Source organism: Diadema setosum, chromosome 17, assembly GCF_964275005.1.
Source record: "Diadema setosum chromosome 17, eeDiaSeto1, whole genome shotgun sequence".
Taxonomy (NCBI): Eukaryota; Metazoa; Echinodermata; class Echinoidea; order Diadematoida; family Diadematidae; genus Diadema; species Diadema setosum.
This window is the reverse complement of record NC_092701.1, coordinates 9106152-9132724: the sequence shown is the minus strand read 5'-3', so window position 1 is coordinate 9132724 and position 26573 is coordinate 9106152. Positions and strand designations below refer to the sequence as shown.

At 38.9% G+C, this 26573-nt stretch overlaps 1 protein-coding gene across 1 annotated transcript; it reads left to right on the top strand.

Annotated features, from left to right (window-relative positions):
- Positions 1-1061: 1061 nt before the first annotated feature.
- Positions 1062-26161, top strand: LOC140240846 (pre-mRNA-splicing factor ATP-dependent RNA helicase DHX16-like). Its single transcript, XM_072320620.1, has 22 exons — positions 1062-1171; positions 3980-4216; positions 4794-4931; positions 5658-5747; positions 6592-6744; positions 8633-8805; positions 9568-9691; positions 10584-10718; positions 11551-11634; positions 12644-12856; positions 13915-14025; positions 14875-14990; positions 15772-15913; positions 16474-16542; positions 18246-18377; positions 19389-19649; positions 20313-20426; positions 21335-21570; positions 22447-22609; positions 23139-23300; positions 23970-24146; positions 24986-26161. The coding sequence occupies exons 2-22, from the start codon at positions 4019-4021 to the stop codon at positions 25106-25108; spliced, it is 3114 nt and encodes a 1037-aa protein (XP_072176721.1). The 5' UTR covers positions 1062-1171; positions 3980-4018; the 3' UTR covers positions 25109-26161.
- Positions 26162-26573: the final 412 nt, after the last annotated feature.

The following is a 26573-nucleotide window of genomic DNA, read 5'->3' as shown; positions in this document are numbered from 1 at the left end:
TTTGTTTGAATATTGTCTGTCCACATAAAAGATGTGGAGGAAGTGCAGGACAAGATTAACACTACTACAGAGCCCCCAAGCATTTACAAATAAATTGGGGTACAGTTTGTTTCACAAATAAAAAGCAACTACGAAATCATTATCCAGTCCCAGGTGTTTTAGCGTAATATTCTTGAAATTTAAACACACTCATTACAGTGTCAATTCCAGACTACTGTAAAACGAGGAATGTTCGCATGCATTTCAATTTCGCGAATTTCGCAAGAGCGAAGATTCACGAAATCAAAATGCACACGAAAGTTCTTTTCTATTCTATATGCATTGAATGCCAGTGGCAGTTCGCGAAAATTTCATGCCCCAAAAAGGGCCGTCGACTCCAATTTGCGAAAAATTCATGCTGCGAATATATCATGTTTTACAGTATTTTGGATGTTAGGATCATGGATGTTAGGATCAAAAATTTGATTATTTCAAGCTCTAGATCTAGTAATTGATTGAAAGAACTTCAAGGAATTATGATTATGCATTTTCAACTATTTTAGAATGTTGGTATGTCTCGCACTATATAATCTGTAAAATTATGTCACTTATTAAATTTTTCAAATAAGTGCATCGTCTTTTGTGAGAACTGTGATCAAATTGCTCAAGCAATTGTGACATTATCGAGTCCTGCTGGAGATTCAACAGTATCACTGTATTGATCCTTCCTCAACGTCACATCCACTACACGACTTCTTGCCTCATTTCCTTTCTTTTGTTTACTAGTACATTTTTGATCCAAAATACATGAAAAAAGTACTCTGCCTATTAAATTTCGAGTTGATGCCTCCAATTGCAAGCCCTACTGTTCACTTTGGGGCTACACTCTCAGAAAATAAAGCTATTTTGGAGTTACCTCTTGCAAAACTCTCAAGGGCAAAGTACGTTTGCATACGACATCACCGGAACTTGAAGCAATTTGTGTAATGGATTTGGGATTTTGGTATTCGAGCCGAGCAGTTTAGGGTCGGACTGTTCTGGGATCAAACTGTCTGGCACTATGTGCCCTGGCAGTGACGTCACGGGAAGTCATTTACACGAATGAACACACGTTCGACGTACGTTATTCGGCAAGATAGCCTACGAGTTCCTCTGCTCTGCACGCTACTTGTGTTATTATTTCGTAAGATTGGTAAGATGTCTTCATTATATTCCCCATTCTTTACGACTTTCCACTGCTGCTGTAAGTGCTTATTGTTTGTAATCGGAGGTTTTTGTCGTTCTTTTTTGTATCAAAATATCAACATTGAGCTGCAGTATAGCCCCACTCGTTACAATTCATGTATTGTTAGATGATTAATGCGCAAATGCTGCTCCAACACTGCAACAAACTTGTATAAATACTATAGAACTAGGGTAAATTACAGAATACCGGCAACCAATCACGGAGAGCGCAAGTCTGCAGAACGTGCGTATGTTTACTAGTACAGTGTACAGTACGTACCCGTATAGCAGTTGAGCGCGCAATTGTCTCTTGACAATACGCGTATATACGCGCTGCCTTGCCAAAAACTAGTGAGTAGTGTAGTGTGATTGATTGTGAATGACTTGTGTCGAAAAGAGTGAAAGGAAGAAGGACTGCCAGCTGTGATAACGTCATCACGTTTAAAATAGTTCCGTCAAAATTGGCTCGATTTTCTTTATCGTCCATTTACTCGAGTTATCTTGATTTAGAGCAGTTTTTCTCCGAAACCACTCAATTTTCATAAAAATTGTGTGCTCAACCTACTTTTTGACGGCCGTTCCAATTCATCTTTAAGGGAGAGCCGCCAGAGGCGGCTCATACGCACCAATATGCTAATTTATATGACGCAAAACCGGTATTCTGTAATTTCCCGTAGAACTAAAACTTTATTAGTGCAATTTGAACTAAATCTACGTGTAGTCTAGCTTGCCAGTAGCTAGAGTAAAACCACCAGTTTTCGGACATTTCAGCTTTTCTGCAATATTTGTTCTACTCAAAATAAAAAAACTTTAGGGTAAGGGTAGACATCTACCAGTTATTCGGTGAGCTACTGGTATTCGGTCATTGACTTATCACTTGTCACCAGCCAGTAAGTTCAACTGTCACAACACACGCAAATCACATCAATTCACATACTTGCACACTCATTCACAACAGGAAACTCCCTTAGCCCCCTCCAAAAATCCATCCAAAATCCCAAATTTTACCGTCAAAAGTGTGGAATTGGCGCTACTTTCCAAAAGCGCGCGTGGATTGAGCCCAGTTTTAAGAGTATGGGTCGCCGAAAAAGCGCTAAAAATCGAAAAATACGCCGTTCTCTCGCGGGATTTTTTGCTTATCGCAAGCTTGGAGTGTGATGGTATCCTCAAAAACGCAAAAGAAGAAACAAAATTTCCTTACATGCCGATACAGTGTCTCATTGTACAAGGGTTGAATGCAAGTGCCGATTCCCCAGTATTCGGTCACCAACGGGCGCCGCAATGTCGCCGATACAATTTTGCACCAACAAGGTAGCGTGCGGCGCATTTTTCAGCTGCCTTGAACACGCATAGACTTTGAACGCACATATCGCGTGAACGAATACCTGTCGCGGTGACCGTATTCTGGGGAATTTTCAAGGTGATGTATTTTGGGATTTTGTGAAATTCTGTGTGATATTTAACAAAATGAAAATTGAGATTAAAGAAATTTGATATATTTCACATACATTGCTGTGGATATGATGTATGTATGTATTATTTTAGTTTGAAAAATATTGCAAAAAAGCTTAAGTGACCGAATTGTTACCCTATATTTCTACATTACAATTTAAGTAAATTTAAATTATATCTTCAACAAGACAACAATGCCATAAATGTAGACCTCTAGATCTATATCAAACTAGAACCATACTTTTATCTCAATTTTGATTTTGTTAAATGCATCATGAAATTTCCAAAAATTCCCCATTTACAGAATTACCATCTTGATAATCCACCAGAATCCGTCCGGCCTCTCCAGAATCCGGACACGCATTATGCGCATTCAATGTCAGTATGCGTGCAAGGCCGCTGAAAAATGTGCCGCACCATACCTTGTTGGCACAAGGTTGCATTGGGGATGTTGCGGTGCCCGTATGTGTCTGAATTTCGGTGAGTCGGCACTTGCATTCAACCCCTGTACATTTAGTCACTGCATCAGCACGGCATGTACAGTTTTGTGTTTTTGAGGATACCATCACGCTTCAGCTTGCGATATGTGAAAAATCTCGCAACAGAAGAGCCTATTTCTCAATCTTTAGCGCTGTTTCAGCGACCCCGATTCTTGATGCGGAACTTAATTTGTGCGTGCTTTGGAAAAGTTGCGCCGATCTTGTGTTTTTGACAGTGAAATTCAAGATTTAAGATGGGTTTTTGGAGATGACTATGGGCACTTTCCTGTTGTGAATGACTGTGCAAGTATGTGAAATGATGTGATATGCATGTGTTGTGACAGTAGAATTTGCTGGCTTACAATAAGTGATTTATAAGTGTCCGGAGTCTGGAGGCGGCTGAAAACTGGGGGCTTTACTCCAGATCTACAACTGTACTGCGAGTTGTGGTGGTGCGATATTGTATTAGATAAATGTAAGTAAGTGTCACTGCTCATGAACAGCTCACACTCCATAAGAGATTGTTGGAAGTGTGATTATCTTTTACATTCATTGTTAAACTACAATGCAGTGCAAGTGCTCACTACACAGGTACCAAACAGTAAATTTTAGAAATCTAGATTTTAGATTTCTGATTCTAGACTCTCCAGTTCTAGTCTAAATGGAATAAGAAAAGTCTCTTCTCACAACTTCTGGCTCTACTGATGACACTATCACTATCATTGCTAAGTCTTATCAGTGTTGCCAACAAACATTGTCTTGACCTGACAGTAGAAATCTAGATTTAAATTCATAAAGAAACTTAAATTGGTTCGCTAATAAAACCCATTTTCTAATTATTTCAGAAATTTAGAGTGACTCTGACTCATGACATTGGAGTCATCATGGCAAGCACTGAGCAGTGGGTCAAAGATGAACTCCATGATGTCCTTGGAATCAGTGACCGATACGTCGCTGACTTCCTCATCGGCTTGGCGAAGCGGTCGAGGAGTAGCTCTGACCTGGTGCAGAAGATCCAGGAAACTGGGACAATTGACATCTCAGATGCAGTGGTCAAATTTGCAGATGACCTTTTCAACCGAGTAAGTTCCTTGGTAGGGTAACCATTTTCCTTGGGTGCCATACAGACCCATGTATGTTTTTCTGACTGATGTTGAAGGAATGAATTGATCTTAGATTAAAGAGTTCTACTGGAGTTTTTAACTGCATAGATGCTTAAGAAGAAAATAGTACAAGTACACTGTACATATTCATTGATACATTTCTTCAAAGGTAACATTCACTTGTTTATTTTTTCTATACGTAGTAAATAATGAACCATACCTCTTTTCTTGATGTTTTCTTTTTCAAACTTCTGGTACTGCCTCCATCTCATATTTGCTTCCAAAACTGATATTAAACTCATTCATTCATGAGCATAAAAAGACATCAGGGGGGCATTTCATGAAGGAACTTGTCGGATAAAATGTCCGACAAGTCAATTATATCCGACAAGTTCAGAAAAATCAGCCAATCAGACTAAAGAATTTCTCAAAACTTGTCAGATATAATTGACTTGTCAGATATTTTATCCGACAAGTTCCTTCATGAAATGCCCCCCAGGTATTGTTTATTGAAAGGGAGCTTGTTTTTTGTTTTATGTGTTTGAAACAAACTTAGATGCCACGCAAGCAGCAACAAGAGAACCCAAACAGAGTGAAGGAAAGGCTGGCCATGGAGCAGGAAAAGAAGAACAGATCCTACCAGCTAGTGGAAGATGATGAGGAAGAACAGCTTATCAAGATGGTCAGAGAAAAGGTCTGAAAATGTTCACTGTTACTCTATAAAACATGCTACAGTTTAAAATTCCTAGATACTATTTCATAAATTGATCATTGTTGATCCTTTTCTTGTACTACATTTTAGCTCCAGGGCACTTACTAATTTTTCAGATAATAAGTACCCTTGGTAATATGTAAGTACTGTATGCAAACACAAACAGTGTTGTAGGGATGTCTACTCTTGGGTAAACTTGGGTGAAGTCCCTGGAGAGGGAACAGTTCATAGGAATTGCCTCCCATAAAAAAGGAAGAAAATTATAATAAGAAAATAAATAGGAAAACCATTTTTTTTTTTTTGGGGGGGGGGGGGGGTGGGGTTATGAGTTTCACAATGAAAAAGAATATCTGCCATTCTTTCTGTAGACTAGTGCAATACAACCACCATTCTGAATAGAGGATGACATGATCAGATGAGATCTTGAATCTGATGTAGATCAGACCTCATGTGCGTTGAGCCCAAAATATGCACATTGTTGGTTAGTGGTGTGTTCATTGTTAGACAACAGCTGGTGACAAATGAATGTTGGTACAGCAAAAGAAAAATATATAGATAAGTGTATTATTTGTTACTCACTAGTGATTAGAACTCCTAGCCTTTGAGTGATAAATTAATGTAAACAGAAGCAATCTGTACACTGTAAATTTCTTTCTCTCCTTTATTCTATACACTCCCCCCCCCCCTTTTGTCTCCTGTGATAAGCAGAACAAGAAATCTTCGAAGCGACAACACATCCGAAAACAGAAGCAAGAAAGCAGCGATGAAGACAGTGAGCCAGAATTCAAAAGGTATAGTGTGTTCTAACTTGGCTTGTAGACACTTGATAGCAATGATATATTTAGGCTGTGTTGTGCAGTATTTTACTTGACTTGATACATGATCAGCGTGCATGAGAAATACCTGTGGGGAAAGTGTGGGATGTGACAACACCATTGATTTTGCTGTGCTCTACTGTAAAAGTGGATATTTTCGCGTGACTAATTTTTCGCGCTAGGCCGGGTCAGAAGAGTTTCGCGTGCTTTTAATTCCGCGGAATCAAAACATCACGCACAGGAACGTATGGCAAGCAAAAATATTTGCGTGTTTTTATTTTCGCGCTAGTTTCTGGTTGCGCGAAATGCGCGAAAATTTCAACACCGCGAAAATTTCCACTTTTACAGTATCTCACAGCTTGAAGTCTGTAATGAATTGTCAACAGGGAAATACATATATAATGATACTACAAGTGATTTATAACTGTCGTGACAAATTGGTCACTTTTATTTGTTTAAAAGGTAAACTGTGAAGGGTTTGGCGGTTTTACTTTCATGGATTAACTCAAATGCATGCATCATTTGGCAAAGTTAAATCATGATGTGCACATCATTGTCGTGTGCATATTTGTCATCGCATTTCAAGGCGATTTTATGTACAGTGCATGTGTGTGTCTGTCAGTTTGTCTGTGTCTGTGTGTTTGTATACTATGTATCATGAAAGAGATCATAATTTCATGGCCAGCCATATCTTAACCACCATAAAGGGAATTCACTTGCTCCGAGCAGCCAGGCACATGGATTTCCTGTGCCTGTTGCTATTCCAGTAATTCCTATTATTGTGCATTCTTGTTCCCATTTGTTCTCAACCGAATAGACCAGCAAAGGTCAAGAGGGAGCCAAGTTCAGAGTCGGACGATACGGAAGATGAAGAGAGAGAGAGAAGGAAGGACATGGAGGAAAGAGATGCCTTCGCAGCAAGACTCCGGAACAAGGACAAAGAACGGACAAAGAAGATCACAGACAAAGGGAGCAAAAAGGTGAGAGCAATGGCGCATCCTCCCTTTTACTTTATGTGCTTAGATCACATCCATCGTGCTGCAGACATGACAGGTGATTTAAAGGTAGATAGTCCCGGTAGTGTAGAGTGTAGTGTTGATGATACTGCCGATCACCGTTAGCATTGATACGAAGATTACCGAAGTTGAGCTGTCATCAAGAGTAAAGTGCGTAGGTGTTGCTAAGTAACGTTGCCTTTGTTGTCTTCTCTGCGCATCACGCAGTCTGTAGTAATGCCAGGGTGCGTGCATATGTGCTTGTTATTATGACATCACAAAAGAAGTTTCCTAAAGCTGTCATCCCCCTCAGCCGAATCATGAGCCGAACTGTGATCCGACCACTGACTACAGTGAATCGGACTTCTTCGGACTCGGGGAAAGTGGGCCAAAGCGTAAGCGCTAAAGAGGAGTCAATAGCGTAGGTCTCTATATGAAACTTGCGCCGTGCGCCCGCGTACGCATTTGACTAAAACACCGGGACCATGCACCTTTAACCATGTGTAGGAGTCATACTGAGATGAATTTTTTCTTTATAACCGGCATGATATTCTGTAGATTTACATTTAATTTCAGACTTTTTTTCTCAAGTATTTACATGCATGTATTTTACTTTTTCCATGTATCAAAATCAGCTGAAAATTTTGAATTTTGATTTAGTCAACAAACCTCAGTATAATCCCTGTTATAACTTTAACCCTCTGGATGTTTAAGCTGGCTTTTTGAAACCAGTAGGTTGCAAGCGTCGCATATTTTAAGAGTAGTTTATAACTGTTGATGCTGGGTTGATAATCATTGCTTGATGCTATGGTTTCTTCAGTGGAATGTGGTGTCTTGAGAACATCTTGTGTGAACTCACCCTCAAGGAGTAGAATCTATGGTTCTATGAATCTACAATTGTATATCCTTTGTGCTTTTCTCCATCTGTGTCTTCTTTAACCCCTCCCTTCATCTATTCACTCCTCCCTCCATCCATCCATCCATCCATCCCTCCATCCATCCCTCCATCCATCCATCCATTTCCCCCTCCATCCATCCATCCATCCATCCATCCACCCATCAATCCGTCCATCCATCCATCCACATATCCATTCATCCATCCATTCATCCCCCTCCATCCATCCATCCATCCATCCATCCACCCATCCATCCATCCACCCATCCGTCCATCCACCCATCCATCCATCCACCCATCCATCCATCCACCCATCCATCCATCCACCCATCCATCCATCCACCCATCCATCCATCCATCCATCTACCCATCCATCCACCCATCCATCCATCCACCCATCCATCCATCCATCCATCTACCCATACATCCACCCATCCATCCATCCATCCATCTATCCATCCATCCATCCACCCATCCATCCATCCATCCATGCATCCATCCATCCATCCACCCATCCATCCATCCACACATCCATCCATCCATCCATCCATCCATCCACCCATCCATCCATCCATCCATCTACCCATCCATCCACCCATCCATGCATCCATCCATCCATCCACCCATCCATCCATCCATCCATCTATCCATCCATGCATCCACCCATCCATCCATCCACACATCCATCTACCCATCCATCTATCCATCCATCCATCTACCCATCCATCCACCCATCCATCCATCCATCCATCTATCCATCCATCCATCCACCCATCCATCCATCCATCCATGCATCCATCCATCCATCCACCCATCCATCCATCCACACATCCATCCATCCATCCATCCATTCATCCCCTCCATCCATTCCTCCATCTATCCATCCATCCGTCCATCCATCCATCCATCCATCCATCCCTCCATCCATCTCCCCCTCCATCCATCCATCCATCTACCCATCCATCCTTCCATCTCCAGGCCATGGAGGAGGCTAAGAGGAGGTTGGAGCAAGCCAAGGAGGACCGGCGTAAGCTGGTCCCCGAGCTGAGGAAGGGCTCCAGGCAGCGGTACCTCAAGGACCGTCGGGAGGACAAACTCAAGGAACTGGAAGCTGACATACACGATGAGGAGTACCTCTTTGCCCAAGAAAGGCGAGTGAAATTTGAGCAGTTCCTACACACGCAGACTCATGCTCAACCATTTAACCTTGATATGCTTTTATATGTCAGAAGCATATTTGCATGTTAATTGCGTGAAAAATGTATTCTCCAATGTTGAAAGAGTTTTTGTGTTATATAGGAGGATGTTATTGCAAAAGTAGTGGACATTTGACAAAAAACAAATTCAGTGTGCTAGTATGATTATAAGCTCCAATAACAGCATACCTTTGGTATATATTGTTGTCATTGCTTCATATTTAAGATGGTCAGCCTCAGTTAAGTAACCTGGATAAATGCTCAGCCAAATGAAACTGAAGTAAAACTCTCAAAGCAGTAGTAAACAAAAAGGTCCATGATGCTTGTAAAAATATGTGTCTATTACCACATAATGCAAAGGTGCTTCTTTGATCAAATTGTGTGTTTTGTTTGTGATTTGTTATACTTGTACATACCGTATTAAAAAGGGTGCTTGGGTTTTTTTTTTTACTGTAAATTCACCATGTTTCAGATACAAAGCATACATGTAAGCTACACCTTTGAGAGAGACAAGATCTGCCTTGACCTTCAAGAATTCTGCAACCTTGTTTCCATGGTAACAAATTAATTTGGACTATCTGCATGTGGTTTAGTATGAATTCCTCATAACAAAAGAGTCAAATCTTGTTAAAGGCTATAATTTCAACAAGCAATACTTTAAATGTCTGGTGGATATGTAAAGTGCTTTATCAACCCATCCTTCCTTCGTTCTTACAGCTTGACAGAACGAGAGAGAAAGGAACTAAAGTATAAAAGGACTGTCCTGGAGTTGGCCAAGGAGCACAGGAAAGCTGGTGACAAAGAACGAGAAGGAAGGTACTACATGCCACGGGACGATGAGGTAAGAAATAACTGTTCATGTCTTCATTTTACCCTCATTTTAACAATTTTTCTATGCCACATTCTTGTGCCCAACTCAGTCAATGTACATCAACTTCGCATAGTTCACTCACGCGTACAACCACGCACAGACTGATCAATAAATCGCAATATACGTATATATACATAGAATCCGCCCCTTGATGTTTCGTGCTGTAATTCTGTAACGCAAGAGGGCCTTGTCCTGAGGCTTCTTGACTTTCTTTGTTCAAGTCTTGCGCAACTTTTGAGACCAAATTTGCAACGTCCATGCATACTTTTCCAAAGCCACACCAATTTTTGTAATGGCATGTTGCCCCAAAACAGGCTCAATGCAATTTTGTGTATATTGCCTATGGAAAACAGCTCTGTCATGGAAGTCATGAAAACCTGATTATTTTTACAATTAATCACATTCATTGATTACTTTTATGCTATATATGGTAGAAAAGTGGTCAGTGACAATTTCCAATAAAAAACAAAGAAAAAACAAAACTATTAGATTAGAGAAATACATATTGAAATTCCGAAAGCAATAAAATACATCAGAATTTAAATGACCTTCGGAAGTTCTTATGATGTACAGGTGATGAATATGCTAAAACAGATATACATACCTAAAAGCAGACTCTCAATGCTTTTAATCAGGCTAAAATATGATCTTGAGCTTAATTTGCATAATTAATGAATGAGAATTAGAAATTTATTGTTTCAAAAAATCTTATGACACAGTCTTGTAGATTACAACGTGGGTGTCATGTATGCCAAGGGGGGGGGGGGGGGGATCCCCCCCCCCCCCCCCCCCCTCCGGCTTTAGCATAGCCAAAAAAGCCTGGCCGGATTAGGGTTAACCCAGTACTCTGTCACTGAAACAGAAACCCGCAGACAAGTACGTTGAGCCAGTCGGGGAAGAGATGGCACCGAACTACGAGCAGAAGAAGTGGGAGGAGGCACATGTGAGGCAGGGAGAGATGCACTTTGGAGCCAAAGATGCCAAACAGAAACATAAGGTAAGCTTTGGAGCCAAATTTACCAAACAGAAAAGATGCCTAACAGAACATAAGGTAATCTCTGGTTACCAAGGAAACCAGAGAAACTTTGTTTTATATGAGACAGGGAGAGATGCACTTTGGAGCCAAAGATGCCGAACATAAACATAAGGTAAACACCAGTTGCAGAGGAAACCAGGACAATTTGTGTTTTTCGAGGTATATCCCAAGCATATATTTTTGCTACAATATTTCATAACTCTCTGCCAAGTAGAAAAATACAGTAAGCACTGGTTTCCAAGGAAACCAGAGAAACTTTTGTTTTCAAGATTTACCCCTACCTTCTATTTTTTGCTACAATGTTTCATAATTTGCTCATTGTGATTGTAACCTTTTACGCAGTTTCAACATGATGCCTCTTTAAACTGAATTAAAGAATTAATGCAAAACAAAAACAAACAAAAGAGTGATGCTGACATTCTATGAGAAATTTTACATCAAAGAGATACCATGGAGAACTTGGAGCACTAAAAGGGTTCTAAATTACTGACTGAATTTTTTAGGGATTCAATTTAGATGGTTGTTCATTCTGTAGATCATACATTTGATTTAGGTAATCTGTGACATTGTTGTGCATTGCAGAAATATGGATAAACAGAGGAAAACAAGTTTAAACAGATGAAAGTCTTGTAATCAAGAAATACTTCATTATTCTCAGATATGTGCATTCTAATTCTTGTCAATAATTATTTGAACATGATATGTGGTATGTTATAAGTTTTCTTATGTCACAAATAGCATTGGTTTTTTGCAAACCCACAATGTATTTTTGTCTCTTCTCTCAACTTTGCAGCAAAAGGAGTATGACCTCATTGTTGATGATTTTGAAGAGATCGAGTTTGTGGCAGCCTTCACTACCCCTGGAACTATGGGGGAGGTATGTATGTAAATGTGTGTGCTTTTAGGTGTTGGTGTAAGTCAATTTTGAGCATAGCTTTATGGACCCTGCCCTTCTGTTTCCTGCTGTTGTGCTCTTTTCCTTTTTTTTTCTCCTCTGGTCCCATTTCTTTTCATCCGGTGGAGTTTTTTTTTTTTTTTTTTTTTTGAATTGTTTAGAATTGTGTTGCATTCCCCTAGCCCACACATCATACAAGGGAAAAGTAGTAACCCATTTGGAACATGTTTTAAAGCTAAGAGTTACGTGTGAATACATATACCTCACTGACACGCTATCAATACCATGGTGTTGATTCACACAATTCATGCTTATACTTTGGTCATCTTGATGTGTAGACAGTCTATTGTTGTAGGTATCCTTAGTGTGTTGGAGGTATCCTTAGTGTGTTAAGGTATTCAAAACAAATGTGTACTTCTGCAAGTGTTTACTGTAAAACGAGGAATGTTCGTGTGCATTTTAATTTCGTGGTTTTCGCGAGTGCCGACATTCACAAAATTAAAATGCACAGGAAAGTTCTTGCCTGCACAGTATGCATTGGATGCCAGTTGCAATTTGTGAAAATTTCACGCTACAAGAAAGGCCATCGGCTCCAATTCGCGAAATTTTCATGCCGCGAATATATCATGTTTTACAGCATATTGCAACTGATTGATAATCAGGGATTGACAGCCATTAATGTGAAATCTGCATTTGTTTGTATATATACACCAGATTCTTGTTATAAAGAGGTCTGTTTCAACAAACCCTTCCTATTGTAAAGTGATCATGGAGGTCCCGATTCTTCTGAATATATTTCATTGTTTTTGTACACTGATATAGCAAATGACCTGATATAACAAGGTGATTGTTGAGGTGTTTAGGTCCCTGTTATGACAAGGTTACCATGTATTACTTCGTGAACAGTACTCTTCTGTTGCCTTTGGCAACCAGGCATTTTAGTGTGAATATATGCTGCATCTTTCCATATTTTTTTTTCTCCATCATAAAGAGCGATGATGATGATGACGATGAAGATGACACGCCCAAGATGTCCGCCGCCGACAGGAAGAAGCAATCCATCCAGGAGGTGCGGAAGAGCCTCCCCATCTACCCCTTCAGGGAGGACCTCATCGCTGCCATCGAGGAACACCAGGTCCTCATCATCGAGGGCGAGACAGGGTCGGGGAAGACCACCCAGATCACTCAGTACCTCCATGAATCGGTGAGCTCACAACCAGCAGATATTAGTGCATCACGTTTTGTGTGAATGTGGTATTTTGTAGACATGGGACTCGGGACAATGCTCAAATGCAAGGGAAAATGAACACATTCATTGATTAATCATCAATTGGTTTGATTAATATATGTCTTTCTATCTGCTCATATATTTTTACTTTCAATTTATCCACTTGGTTATTTGTATACCTGTCCAACTCTCCATTTTGTTTGTGTGTTTACACAGCTATCGCTCATCCTTGTTAGCTGTTGATAAGTGTGTGTTTCTATTTTAAGGTATCAATCTTTTCATCTACTTTTGTCATAGTACAGTTTCCACTCAAGTAATTGAGTTCTCAAATCTTGAAAGCAGATCTGTCTGTTTATCTATCTGTCTATCATCTGTGTACCCGTTATATGTGTATCCATCTATCAACTCATAATCTATCAATATCTCTTCTGTCTGCATGTCATCTGTATCCATCTATCTTTCTATCTATCCATCTATCTCCTTAGTATCTATCTATCTCTTTCTGTCTATTTGATGACACTATGTGATGATATTTGTTCCTGCTCCGATTGCTCAATTGTTCCGATCGTATCTTCTCCAAGGACTGAGGGTTAGGGTTGTAGGGTTAGTTTGATGGGAGGATTAGGATTAGGTGTAGGGTTATGTTTGTGGGTAGAGCTTATGCTTGGCTTAGCATATGGCTATTTCAAGTGAGCAGGTATTGCCACAAGAGCAAATGTCATGGAATCGTCTATCTATGTACGTGTTGATCTTTATACTGTAAAAGGAGGAATATTCGCGTGCATTTTTGATTTCATGAATTTCGCGAGCGTCAACATTTGCAAAATTAAAATGCATGCGAAAGTTCTTGCCTACACAATATGCATTGGACACCAGTGGCAATTTGCTAAAAATTTCATGCCGCGAGAAAGGTAGTTGGCTCCAATTCGCAAAATTTTCATGCCGCAAATATATCATGTTTTACAGTATGCATCCAAAGATGATGATATCTGTGAGTGTATGGTCATGATACACCTGTTGTGATTGATTTGCAGGGTTTTACCAGGAAGGGAATGAAGATCGGCTGCACCCAGCCGAGGAGAGTGGCGGCCATGAGTGTGGCTGCCAGAGTGGCTGAAGAGATGGGGGTTAAACTAGGAAATGAGGTGAGAATGTCGCCCTCTCCATTTTCTTTCACATCTTCAGGTGTTGTTAGTTATATCCATTCGGCTTGGAAAGTTTTTATCATCATGTCTTTGTGTACTCTGTTACATAATCCTTTTTTCATGAAATAAAAAAAAAAAGAATAATCAGGGAAACCTGATTCGTGTGGATTGCTGAAATTAAATAGCATGTGGTGTATAGTAAGACAGTGTACATATATGGCAGATGCAATGCAAATCATATTGAAATGCACACTGTTATTTGTACTTTAGTTTCTTATTAAAAAAACAACAACCAGAAGTTATATAGTGTTAGGTAATTCTGTATTATTGAAGGGGGGAATCGCATTTCAGTCTTCACCTTTAATGCTGGAGTATGTCAACATGACGGATTGTGTATTGGTATGTGTTTGTTTGTTTGTTTTGTTTTTACATTTTCTTCAGCAGCAAGTAGTGAAGTGTTTGTCACGCAACAGAATATGCACTCAGAAAGTTTCATGATTAAGTAATATCTGAGGAACAGCAACGTGCTATGCCCATGCAGTACCTCAAATGCAGAACGCACTACTTGTTTTAATATGTACAGGGAATCACTGCATCATAAAAACATTCAGTACTAGTATTGAGTCTACTCATTCTTATTCATTTTGTGAAGGATGAAATAACAGTTACTCCACCCTTGCCACAGAGAAATTTACAACACATGAAAATGTCAGACATGTACATTGTAGCAATTTGCAAAAATAACTATGCAAAAATGTCAGCTTGTACAATATAAAAGCATGCATACAGAAGCATTCACGTCAGTGTGACAGTAAAGTGAAATTGTGTCCCCCTGCTTTTTCTGTCCAGGTTGGATACAGCATCAGATTTGAGGACTGTACGTCAGACAGGACAGTGATCAAGTACATGACGGACGGAATGCTGCTTCGTGAGTTTCTCAGCGAGCCGGATCTTGCCAGTTACAAGTGAGCACCATTCTCCCAGTTTTTCTATTAAACTTGGTTACAAAACTTGACATGGTTTCGCTGGTATTTTGGTATAAATATGTCCAAGACATCATGCACAATATGATCAAAGTAATGAATCATGGGAGCAGCATACATTTCTCTTTTTGTTCAAAGTAGTCTAGGTTTGAATTTGTTAATGAGATCACTCAATATTGTTAAAGGCACAAGAGGTCCACTGTAGCATTTCTTGCCTTGTGAATAAAGCTACTGTAAAAGTGGAAATTTTTGCGCATTTCGCTCAACCAGATACTTGCGCGAAAATGAAAGCACGCAAATAATTCTGCATGCCATATGTTCCAGTAGGTAATGCCCTGATTCCGCGAAAGTAAAAACACGCGAAATCCATCTTACCCGACCGACCATGAAAAATTACTCAAGCAAAAATATCCACTTTTACAGTATTGGGTTTTCTATGTCAGTCAACACTAAAGCACACAAGGAGTTAAGGTGCTGCTAAAGACAGATGAAATTTAGACTAATTTGACCATGCAGATGATTTAAATATTAGTTTGCTATTAGTTCCATGATGCTGCAGTTTGAATGAAATGTTGTATGTAGCTGCTAGTGCCACAATACACAAATGACAAGTTAACCCGTTGAGGACGAGTCCTGAATATACTCGGGCAGGTGTCAATGGGAAATGCGTGTTATAGCAAAATCAGTCCGTCCTCAACGGGTTTAAATGCACATAGCTACGTATCACAGGTGACTGCAATTTATCCCATTCACACTTGTCCAGAGTGCTGATAGTGGACGAGGCCCATGAGAGGACGCTCCACACAGACATCCTGTTTGGACTGGTCAAGGACATCGCCAGATTCAGACCGGACCTCAAGCTGCTCATCTCAAGTGCCACGCTGGACACTGAGAAATTTGCTGAGGTGATTGAACATGCTTGTGTTTAATAAATCTCATATCCTGTAAATCACCATTTACATGTTTCGTAACTTGCTAGAAGTATCCAGCGTCTGTATTGAGTAATGACAACTTTATTAAGTTGTAGATTGAATTCTCAAGTTTAAAAAAAAACAACAACAACAACAAACAAGTATACGTAAATTCTTGTTTTTAATCCCTTTGTAATAATGTGCACATCAGAAACAAAAGCTACATTTAATTCAGAAAAAGCCCCTCCCAACACAAGCACAAACACACACACACACACACCTGAGAGTAAGGAAGCAGATCTGAACATCATGTGTTGACATAATTCATCCAATTGCCAACCCATAAATGACCAATTAAGCACTTTTGCAACAACCAAGTTTGACAGATATGTCCATCATGTGATGATATTAAATAGCTTCGTCATCATCACACACCTTTTATTCACTGATCATGCTGAAGATGTTTGCAGTAGAAGTTCATTCATCAACAAGAATATATGATTTGCTGGTGTTTGTAACTTAGAATATGTCCATTTTGCTATTTCCTTCAACAGTTTTTTGATGATGCGCCAATCTTCAGAATACCAGGCCGACGTTATCCTGTGGATATCATGTACACAAAGGTGAGGTGATGATTGCATTGTACAGCTTTTTTTTTTTTATGTAATTTTGAATAAGGGGAATAATTATTTGTGTCTTGCACATATGAAATGGCTATGAATAGTTTTGTTATGAAATAAACCAAATATGATGTGAAATATGCATTTTTTTATGCATTCAAAGATATGATGTTAAGCATTGAAAGCAGTGATGATCAATAGAGTACCTATGTGATGATGTCACATTCTTTTATTATAAGCGTGGGTTGGAACCGGGTACGTGCATAGATTCTTTGGACAAATCTGGTTGTTTAGAACCAGTTTCCATGGCGATGAATGGCGATAACATCACACTTAGGTGCTCTATTATCTTAAAGCAATAAACCCTTGTCACTGTCTTCTTGGTGTCCTGTAAAAGTTCCAAGTGTTATCCCAGTTCACATCCAAGGATTATATTGGAAGCTGATGAGTGGGCTGATTTGAAGTGCGCAATCCTTCATCGTCGAAATATGTTTGATGTTTAAGTTGTTTGTTTGGTTTTGATTGCTCTACACTGATACAGGGTACACAAATAGACCCACGATAGAGATGGCTTTCTGTCAAGATACATATCGTCGCTGGGGTGACAAGACCTTGTATCTGCAATTTTCGTGAAAATGACTTTTTTTGATTAATGGCCAGATAATCAGTTAAGTGATGTCCTGTCCAAATCCTAGCTGTCTTACCCCAAAACTGAAGCCACCACGGCATGTCAAAGGAATGTCTGTCCCATTGGATACAGTGCTTTGGCTGCCATGTTTTTTTTTGCTCTCCTGAACATTTGACATTTTGTAGATACGAGGTCTTGTCGCCCCAGCGACGATATATGAGTAAACTACTGTCCGGAGGAGAAAAGAGAAAGAAACTAACAGAGATAGATAAATTGATAAATAGATTGGTAAATTGGTGAATAGATAGATACATAGATAAATAGATGATTGATAAATGAATGGATATCTAAATAGATGGATAGGTAATTAGATAGCTGTATAGATACATGTAGATAGCAAAATAGTAGATAAATAGATGGATGGATAAATGCACTTGTAGATAGACAAATAGATGAATAGATAAATGGGTAGATAGATATGAAGAGCAGATGGTAGTTAATATAGATAAATAGATAGATAGATAGATAGATAGATAGATAGATAGGTAGATAGATAGGTAGATAGGTAGATAGATAGGTAGATAGGTAGATAGATACAACAATAGGGCGGTGAGTTGGCTCAGTCGATAGCGTGTCTGCCTCCGACCCAAGCGACCCGGGTTTGAACCCCAGTCTGGACTGAGCAATAATGTGTGAAATCATACTGTTCCCTCTAGTAAAAGGCAAAACACTCTGTCCCTCGGATAGGACATAAAATGGAGGTCCCATGTGTGAGAGAGTCACAACTCATGCATGTAAAAGATCCCGCTTCATTCATTCATTGCAAAGAGCAGGGTGTTTAAACCAGTAAAGTGGTCCTGCCTCACATCCAACTGGACCCCAAGGAAGACCAGATTAGCATAGCTGAATATGGGCTATCCAGCCATCTTCTCAGATGGGAAATGAACAAACAAACAAACAAATAGATAGATAGAGAGATAGATAGACAGATAGAGCTGTATAGATAGTAAATGCTAGGCATAATGTTTGTGTAAAGAAAAGGTAAACAATGTTTCCAGTCTGTTGCTGTTTCCTACAGGCCCCTGAAGCAGACTTCCTGGATGCTTGTGTGGTGTCTGTCCTCCAGATCCACCTCACCCAGCCCGACGGAGATTGCTTGGTCTTCCTTACTGGACAGGAGGAGATCGAGACTTGTATGGAGATGCTTCAGGTATGACGCAGATTTTCAGATCATCTCAAGACATGTTTTTTTTTTCTTCCCAATTTTAAAGGCATAACTTACCATTTGCAGATGAAACAAAAACCCAGCATTAGTGCTTTAAAATAGTTCTAAAATGTGAGTTTACAGGGATAGAAACAGCTACTGTAAAAATTTGAATCCGTATTATCGATGTTAAATATTAGATACACAAAATGTGAACAATAGTTGTAATAAATATGTTTCCGGACTAAACTGTCTACAGTTATGGTTTATTAAGTAAAATACTGATATCTCCTTATATTTTAGCCTTTATTGCAAAAACTTCAAATGGTATATGTAGGATGTTTGGTGATACAACAGACCTACACATATGCATCAAATGTGATATCTTGACAAATTTGTTAAATCACTGCTCCCAAAAAGGTAAACTGGACGTTTAAGTTCTTTCATATGTCTTTCTAGTGTACATTGCCAGCTTATGCAAATTTCAACACATATGCATACAATAAAGATGTCTTTTTGTTGCCGTTGCATGTTTATGCTAGTATGGTTGACACGCATATTAGTAAATATGGTAGTTCTTCCTCATAATTTCCTATATTAAAGTGACTTGTCAGATAAATGTATGATTCAGTCTGCACAGATATTGTTGATATTTTCCAGTGTCTAAGACAAAGCAAGATATACTTTACTTTTTTTTTTTTGCGGGGGGGGGGGGGGGAAGGGAGGGTGGACAATTGCACCACCTGTGACACGACAAAGGAAAAAAGATTGATAGTACATAATGCGCCTAACTTGTTATGTCAAGCTTTGTGAAAAGTTTCAGTATTTCTGAATGAAGTTGAACCAGTCATGAATACAGCTTTTCACTGTCTTACTTTAATAATGCATGCAACTGTTAGCTGTCTTTTCATGTTTCCATGTTCACTTTTTTTTTTAAATCATTCCTTGGTCTTCCCTTTATGATTGATGATAGTGGTTAATGGCAATTATTTTTCATGTCCACAACCCCCTTTCCAGGAGAGAGCCAGAAAACTGGGCAACAAGATCAAGGAGCTCCTCATCCTCCCCATCTACTCCACCCTGCCCTCCGACCTCCAGGCCCGCATCTTTGAGCCGACCCCACCCGGTGCCAGGAAGGTCGTCCTGGCGACCAACATCGCCGAGACCTCCCTGACCATCGATGGCATCATCTACGTCATCGACCCGGGCTTCTGCAAGCAGAAGAGCTACAACGCCCGCACGGGGATGGAGTCGCTGATCGTCACTCCGATATCCAAGGTTTGCGCCCTCTGTAGATGGATCCTGGTGTCGTCTTCTGTCATGCTTTTTACCAAGTTTCAACCCTCATGGGACCAAAAGCCTGAAATCACTTTGACATTTTGTGTTTTGTTAAGAATGTGCATGAATATTCCTTAGCTGTGCATTCTAAGCATAGAGAATATTTATAGACTTCAAGGAGCGATTGTGCATTGAATTTAGGGATTTCAGTACTGTTCCTTCACATTCTTAATGGAGGTACTACAGCTACTCATCAAATAATTGCTTGTGATTTCTTGAAAGGCAAATAGAAGCCAGTCCTCTCACATGAGGGAGCACTGCTGCTCGACCTAGCAATCATTGGATCTAGCTATGCAATGCCACAATGTTCCAAATAGCTATGCATAAGCATGAGTGGTTGTGTGGGGAATGCAGAGTGTTCAATATCTTCTCAAATGCTTTGTAGTTCTTCCAGAGTGACCAGCCAAAATAAGTCAAATAACAGTAAAAATTATTTTTTTTTTTTTTCTCCTATAGCCTTTTAAAATGTGTGCAGAGCTACAACAACTGCAATTTTTTGTGTTGTTTGTATTTGATTGTCTTATGCCCTATGGTGGTAAAAATGCCGTATTCATCTTTGAGCTGAATTATTTTCGAAGTGTGATTTTGTGATATCGAATTCAGGCCTCGGCCAATCAGAGGGCGGGCCGGGCTGGACGAGTGGCGGCGGGGAAGTGTTTCCGTCTCTACACGGCCTGGGCCTTCAAGAATGAGCTGGAGGAAAACACCATTCCTGAGGTAGGACCACAACTTGCTCTCCAGAATTTATGTTATGCAGCATTTATGTGTTTCCATGATGAAAAATAAATGGTATTGTTGTTGAAAATTTAGAAATGTTGAATAAATAGATATCTGTAAATGTTGATCAGTTGCAGTGTGTACTCTATGGACCTGAACATATGTGTCAAATACAAAAGTTGGGGACATCCTCAATATTCAAAGAGTGATATTTGGATTCTTGTAATATTGTGATATGATTTAAATTAACAGCATTATCATTTCAAGCAGTAGTACTAGTAATAGTAGTAGAAGTAGAAGTAGTAGCAGTAGTGATGATAATTTGTTGTTATCATTATCATATTATTATTATCATTATTATTATTATTATTATTATTATTATTATTATTATCATTATTATTATTATCATTATTATTATTATTATTATTATTATTATTATCATTATTATTATTATCATTATTACTATTATCATTATTATTATTATTATCATTATTATTATCATTATTATTATTATCATTATTATTATTATTATTATCATTATTATTATTATCATTATTACTATTATCATTATTATTATTATTATCATTATTATTATCATTATTATTATTATCATTATTATTATTATTATTATTATTATTATCATTATCATTATTATTATTATCATTATTATTATTATTATTATTATTATTATTATTATTATTATTATTATCATCATTATTATTATTATTATTATTATTATTATTATTATTATTATTATTATTACTGCTGCCACTACCACTACTACTACTACTACTGCTAATACTACTATCATAACTACAATAGTGTATTATTTATGTTGTTATCATCAGACATGTAATCATCATTATTATTTTCATTACTTGAATCAACATTTGCCACACCCTGTACAGATCCAGCGGACCAATCTCGGCAATGTGGTCCTACTTCTCAAAAGCCTGGGCATCAACGACCTGATCCACTTTGACTTCATGGACCCGCCGCCCCACGAGACCCTGGTCCTGGCCCTGGAACAGCTCTACGCCCTGGGGGCCCTCAACCACAAGGGGGAGCTGACCAAGATGGGCCGCAGGATGGCCGAGTTTCCCGTCGACCCCATGCTCTCTAAGATGATCCTGGCCTCGGAGAAGTAAGCTCAGTTGATGAGATAAGACTGACTATGTATCGCCAATATTTGATGTGATTTCATTTTATTTCTGTATTCTTTAAAGCAAACAAACAAACATGGAAACATACCATCCTTTGATACACAATGATCAGTCTTTAGAAAGGAATGGTATAAAGTATAATTGTACAGAAGAGTAGGCTGTGTTTTCCAAAAAAATGTTGATATTGAGCATAGCTGCAGAGGTTTCTTTAGATTCATGACTCCTCTTGTGCTTATGGGTTTGAAATCTGCCTTCATTTCAGTCTCTTTAAATAGTATTTCTGACATGTAAGATCAGTATAACAAACTGACTTGACGTAGGTTATGATTTGTTGGTAATGAGCATTGATTCTTTGAATTATCAATAATGTTTCATTCGTGATAAGGAACAGATGGCCATGCACTCAGAAACAGTTAACAATTCCATCACATATTTGTCAAAATACCAATGTCATTTCATCATCAAATGAAGTTTTGTGACTATTTTCATTGCAAACTGGTTTTCTTAAAAAAAGGATGTTAGTTGTAAATCATAATCAGAAAATTAATAATAACAATGCAGACTCAGCTTTTTCTAACCTTCAAGTACCTTCAGCTAGAGATTGTGCAATCACATTTGTCAGGAGTCAAAAAAGCCTTGAGGAATGTGGAAAGCTGTCGGGAGACTGAGATGAAAAGGTTACACCTATGACGTGAAAAGTTTCCTGGATTCTGTGAGAGATTCTCTGTAAACTTGAATACATGTATCTCTTTCTGTCCCAAACCTCCTTGATTTAGATGAGGAAATGTTGGTAGCCCTGGAAATACTGTAAATGAAAACCATGTTTGCTTATCGTATCCCATCTCCTCTGAACCCAGGTACAAATGTTCGGAGGAGATCCTCAGTGTCACGGCCATGCTCTCCGTCAACAACGCCATCTTCTACCGTCCCAAGGACAAGATTGTCCACGCGGACAACGCCAGGGTCAACTTCTTCACCCCTGGGGGCGACCACCTCACCCTGCTCAACGTCTACAATCAGGTAGGGGGACCGTCTGCTAGAAGTGGCCTATGGTATTCTGATGACCAGGACTCTTTGCAAGCTTCAACTTACATGACAATGCTTGCATACTTTTGACAAAATTAATTAAGATTTTGTGTTAAACATATAGATTTGTAAAGATATTTCTCACAAAGAATGAGAATGACTCATTTCTGTTTTGCTTGTCTGATGCTACTTCTGTTTCAAGCTCAAAAGACAAAACTCAGAATAGAATATGTATTAAAAAAAAGAAATCTTCAGAAGCTGAGCCATCATATCATGTGAACTATAGATATGTAATGATTTATTCTAATCTACATTCCCTCTTCTTTGTCTTGGAGTTCGTAGAAGTGCAGTTCTTCATTCAGTAGAAAAAACTTCACGTAAAGTGAAATGTTAAACTGATGTAAATATCCTGTTAGGCAGACGTAATGCACATCTACATATAATTAGTCTTAATTCCCCCGTCTCTGCAGCAGTTTCTCTTGATTTATTATATTTCTGTTCATTTTTGTTTTCTTTCTTTAAGTGGGTGGAGACTGGGTTCTCAACACAGTGGTGCTTTGAAAACTTCATCCAGCACCGATCCATGAGGCGAGCCAGGGATGTGAGGGACCAGCTTGTCGGGCTCTTGGAAAGGGTGGAGATTGAACCCACCACCTGTGGCATGGATAATGTAGCCATCAGGAAAGTGAGTATGCGGGACTACAGTGGATGGCATAGTGAAATAGCTGGGTCATTCACCATTACTCTACTGGCTGCACCAAGTATTCAACTAACAGAGAAGGAAAGAAAGGGAGGGGGGTAAACTGAGACCCAATTCAGCTTAAATTTGTTATTTTTACTCTCACAATCAGCTCTGCATGTGAAAGCATACATGGTTATTGTAAAGAAAAATACCAAATATAGTTGTGTTTGAACTTTCTTCATTTGTTTCAGTCAGCTGTTCAGAGCTCTAGCACTCCATGTTATTGTTTGTGGCTAAGGCATTGGCATGATATCAAATTTGTGACATTTTTATTCCATGAGACATCAGGCAATATAATAGGTACAGATTTAGTACAAAGACATGCTCAAAAGGTGAAGATGACAGTGATTGCTTTCCTTTTGAAAAATGTATGGAAAAGCTAAAAGTTGCATATTTCATCATTAACCCAAATTAGGCAGGATTACTTTTGAGTAGAGCACTATCAACTCTGTCAGTCCAAAAACACAAGAATGAAGAAGAATTATGCAAAGAAATCTCGAGTCTACAGCATTTTTACATTTTGTGTATACAGTACTGTATGATAAACATGTTCATGCTCCATGGATGAATTGCAAGAGGAAAAACTATTCTAATTTTCTCTTGCTTCCTCAGGCTGTCACAGCAGGCTTCTTCTACCACACTGCCCGCTTCGGGAAGGGCGGTCAGTACAAGACGGTCAAGCACCAGCAGACTGTCATGGTACACCCCAACAGCAGTCTGTTTGAAGAGCAGCCCAGGTGGCTCATATATCACGAGCTCGTCTTTACCACCAAGGAATACATGCGACAAGTGAGAACGACATCTCCTTCCAGCAATGGTTTTGTTAGAACTATTTTGGTTTTATAAGGCAAAGAATGATATCGGAGAATGGCTAAGGTTAAGTGTGTTGGTTGGGTAGATTTCTCTCTAGTTCATCATCAGTTTTGAAAATTTGCCATGACTCGCTAGTTGTACTTGTTTCATTGTTGACAGGACGTCATCAATCATTACAAGTTTGTCAGATGTATTTGACATCTCCTTGTTATTTATCAATCTCAATAGTGCAACTGTAACAAAAGGATTAGCATTCCTGTTTGTCAATTTCAGTTTCGGCGACTTTGGAATTGTCCATAATCCATCACTACATTTCAGAGAGTTTACCATTAATGAAATACCACACTACTTTAAAAGGATGGTAAAGTTTCAGATGGGATGGGGCTTCAGGTTCCATACATTTTTTGATAATTATTTTTTAGATGATAGGAAACGTTGTATAAAAAATGAAGCATATAATTCTAAAGAGGAATTCAAACTGTCTGTGATGAAAATTGGTTTGGAAATGGCTGAGATATCCAAAACAAAGTGATCCCAGTAAAAGATGGGACCCATCTTTCATTAAAGATCCCTTTGTTTTACTTTGTTTCCTGAATATCTCGGCCATTTCAGAACCCATATTTCATCAAATGAAATTTGATTCCTCATAGACTTGTATGCTGCTTTACATTTTTACATTTCATAATGTGGTTTCTAGTACATTGTATCTCACAAAAAGAAAAATAAATAAATAAATAAAATATAAAAATTAAAAGCTAAATCCTCATCTCAACCAATACCGTAATCATCCCTTTAATTCCATTTTCTACCTCCAGGTGATAGAGATTGAGAACAGCTGGTTGCTGGAGGTTGCTCCCCACTACTACAAGGCCAAGGAGCTGGAGGATGCCTCCAGCAGGAAGATGCCCAAAGTCATCAACAAGTCATCAGGCAGCTGATGCGTAACCATGGCAACAGACTGAACAATGCATCCTGTGAGCCAGAAGAAGACAATAGCTACTCTGGTCATTTCTCTAGATGAATTCAACTTTGCCATGCAGTCTATCTAGTGATATGCATCATATAGACTTCATCAATCTCTCTGACGAGGATTGCCAATCTCATGATGCAGTTGCCATGGTAACAAACTGGGCATTAAGGTCCTCTGAAGAGCAAGACAGTGTGGAACAACCTGCTGAGTTGTCCAGTTGTAAATAGTATGCCAACACTTCCCAGCAATGACTGGTGTGCGATCACACTGTTATCCCAGGCTTCCCTGCAAGACAATGAAAGGTCAACATTAACAAGCACATCATTGGTCGTCCTACAGGAATACAATCTGCTCTTACTGGTAGACCATCTTTCTTGAAATGGTCGCTGGTGTCCAGAGGCAGGCGTGTCCTCTTGGAGAATTGTGAGGAGGTCACGGGCTGGATAGACATGGATGTTGTGCTGTAAATACTGGTAGATGAGCAACCGTGGAACATTACAGGCACTTATCACCCAGAATAATAAAACTTTCAGCAGTCAATGTCACACGTGGAGAAGTTCTCCCAGAATGTTTTGAGAAAAAGAAACTGAATGCCTTGTTGATGTTTTTTTCTTGAAGCTCATTTTTGCTAGCTGGGTTTTAACGCAAGAAAACAAAAGGCAAACAAAATATTTTAGAGAATAAACCTCATGGAGTTAATGCATTTTCCTGTTGACAGTGACGATGGAGATGATTATTAATGTTCTTTAGGGTTGGCAGAAGCTATCACTCAAGTCCTTAATAAACTTCATTATATTCCAAGTGCAAAGGAGTAGAAATGCAGTGTATCAGTTGTGAAGTTTCACAGCCACTATTCCATCTTTGGAGATACATACCATTAACATATTTCAGAGGGTGATAATATCAGCTCAGGATGATTCAAACTAAGTCCCACTCTCATCCACCCCTCAAGTTTGAGATGCCTCATGTTAGGATGTCAGAATCTGCAAATGCACATGTGTGTAAACTTACATTGTAAGATAGAGACATTTATATATATATATATATATATATATATATATATATATATATATATATCACATTCCTTGATCAAATATGACTTGCTGAATAAAGTAAGAATGCAAAGTACAGTATTGAGTCCCACACCTTTCCTTGTTTTTTCTTTCGTGAAGCAGGTTGTGTGAAAAAAATACTCCATTTTCAATGCATATCAAAATGAACCCAGCAAGATCTTGCCTGAAGTACACTTTGTGTGAACGCAAGAAGAATATTTTGGTATTCTTCCATATGTAACACAATTTGACTGCTTTTGAACAACATGTGAGTAAATGCAGCAATGTTAGAACACATTGGTGAAGTTTGAGGAAAATTGCCCAATCCATTCCAAAGTCACGACTGTTAAGTTTCGGTCAAAGAGCTTACCTGATATACGA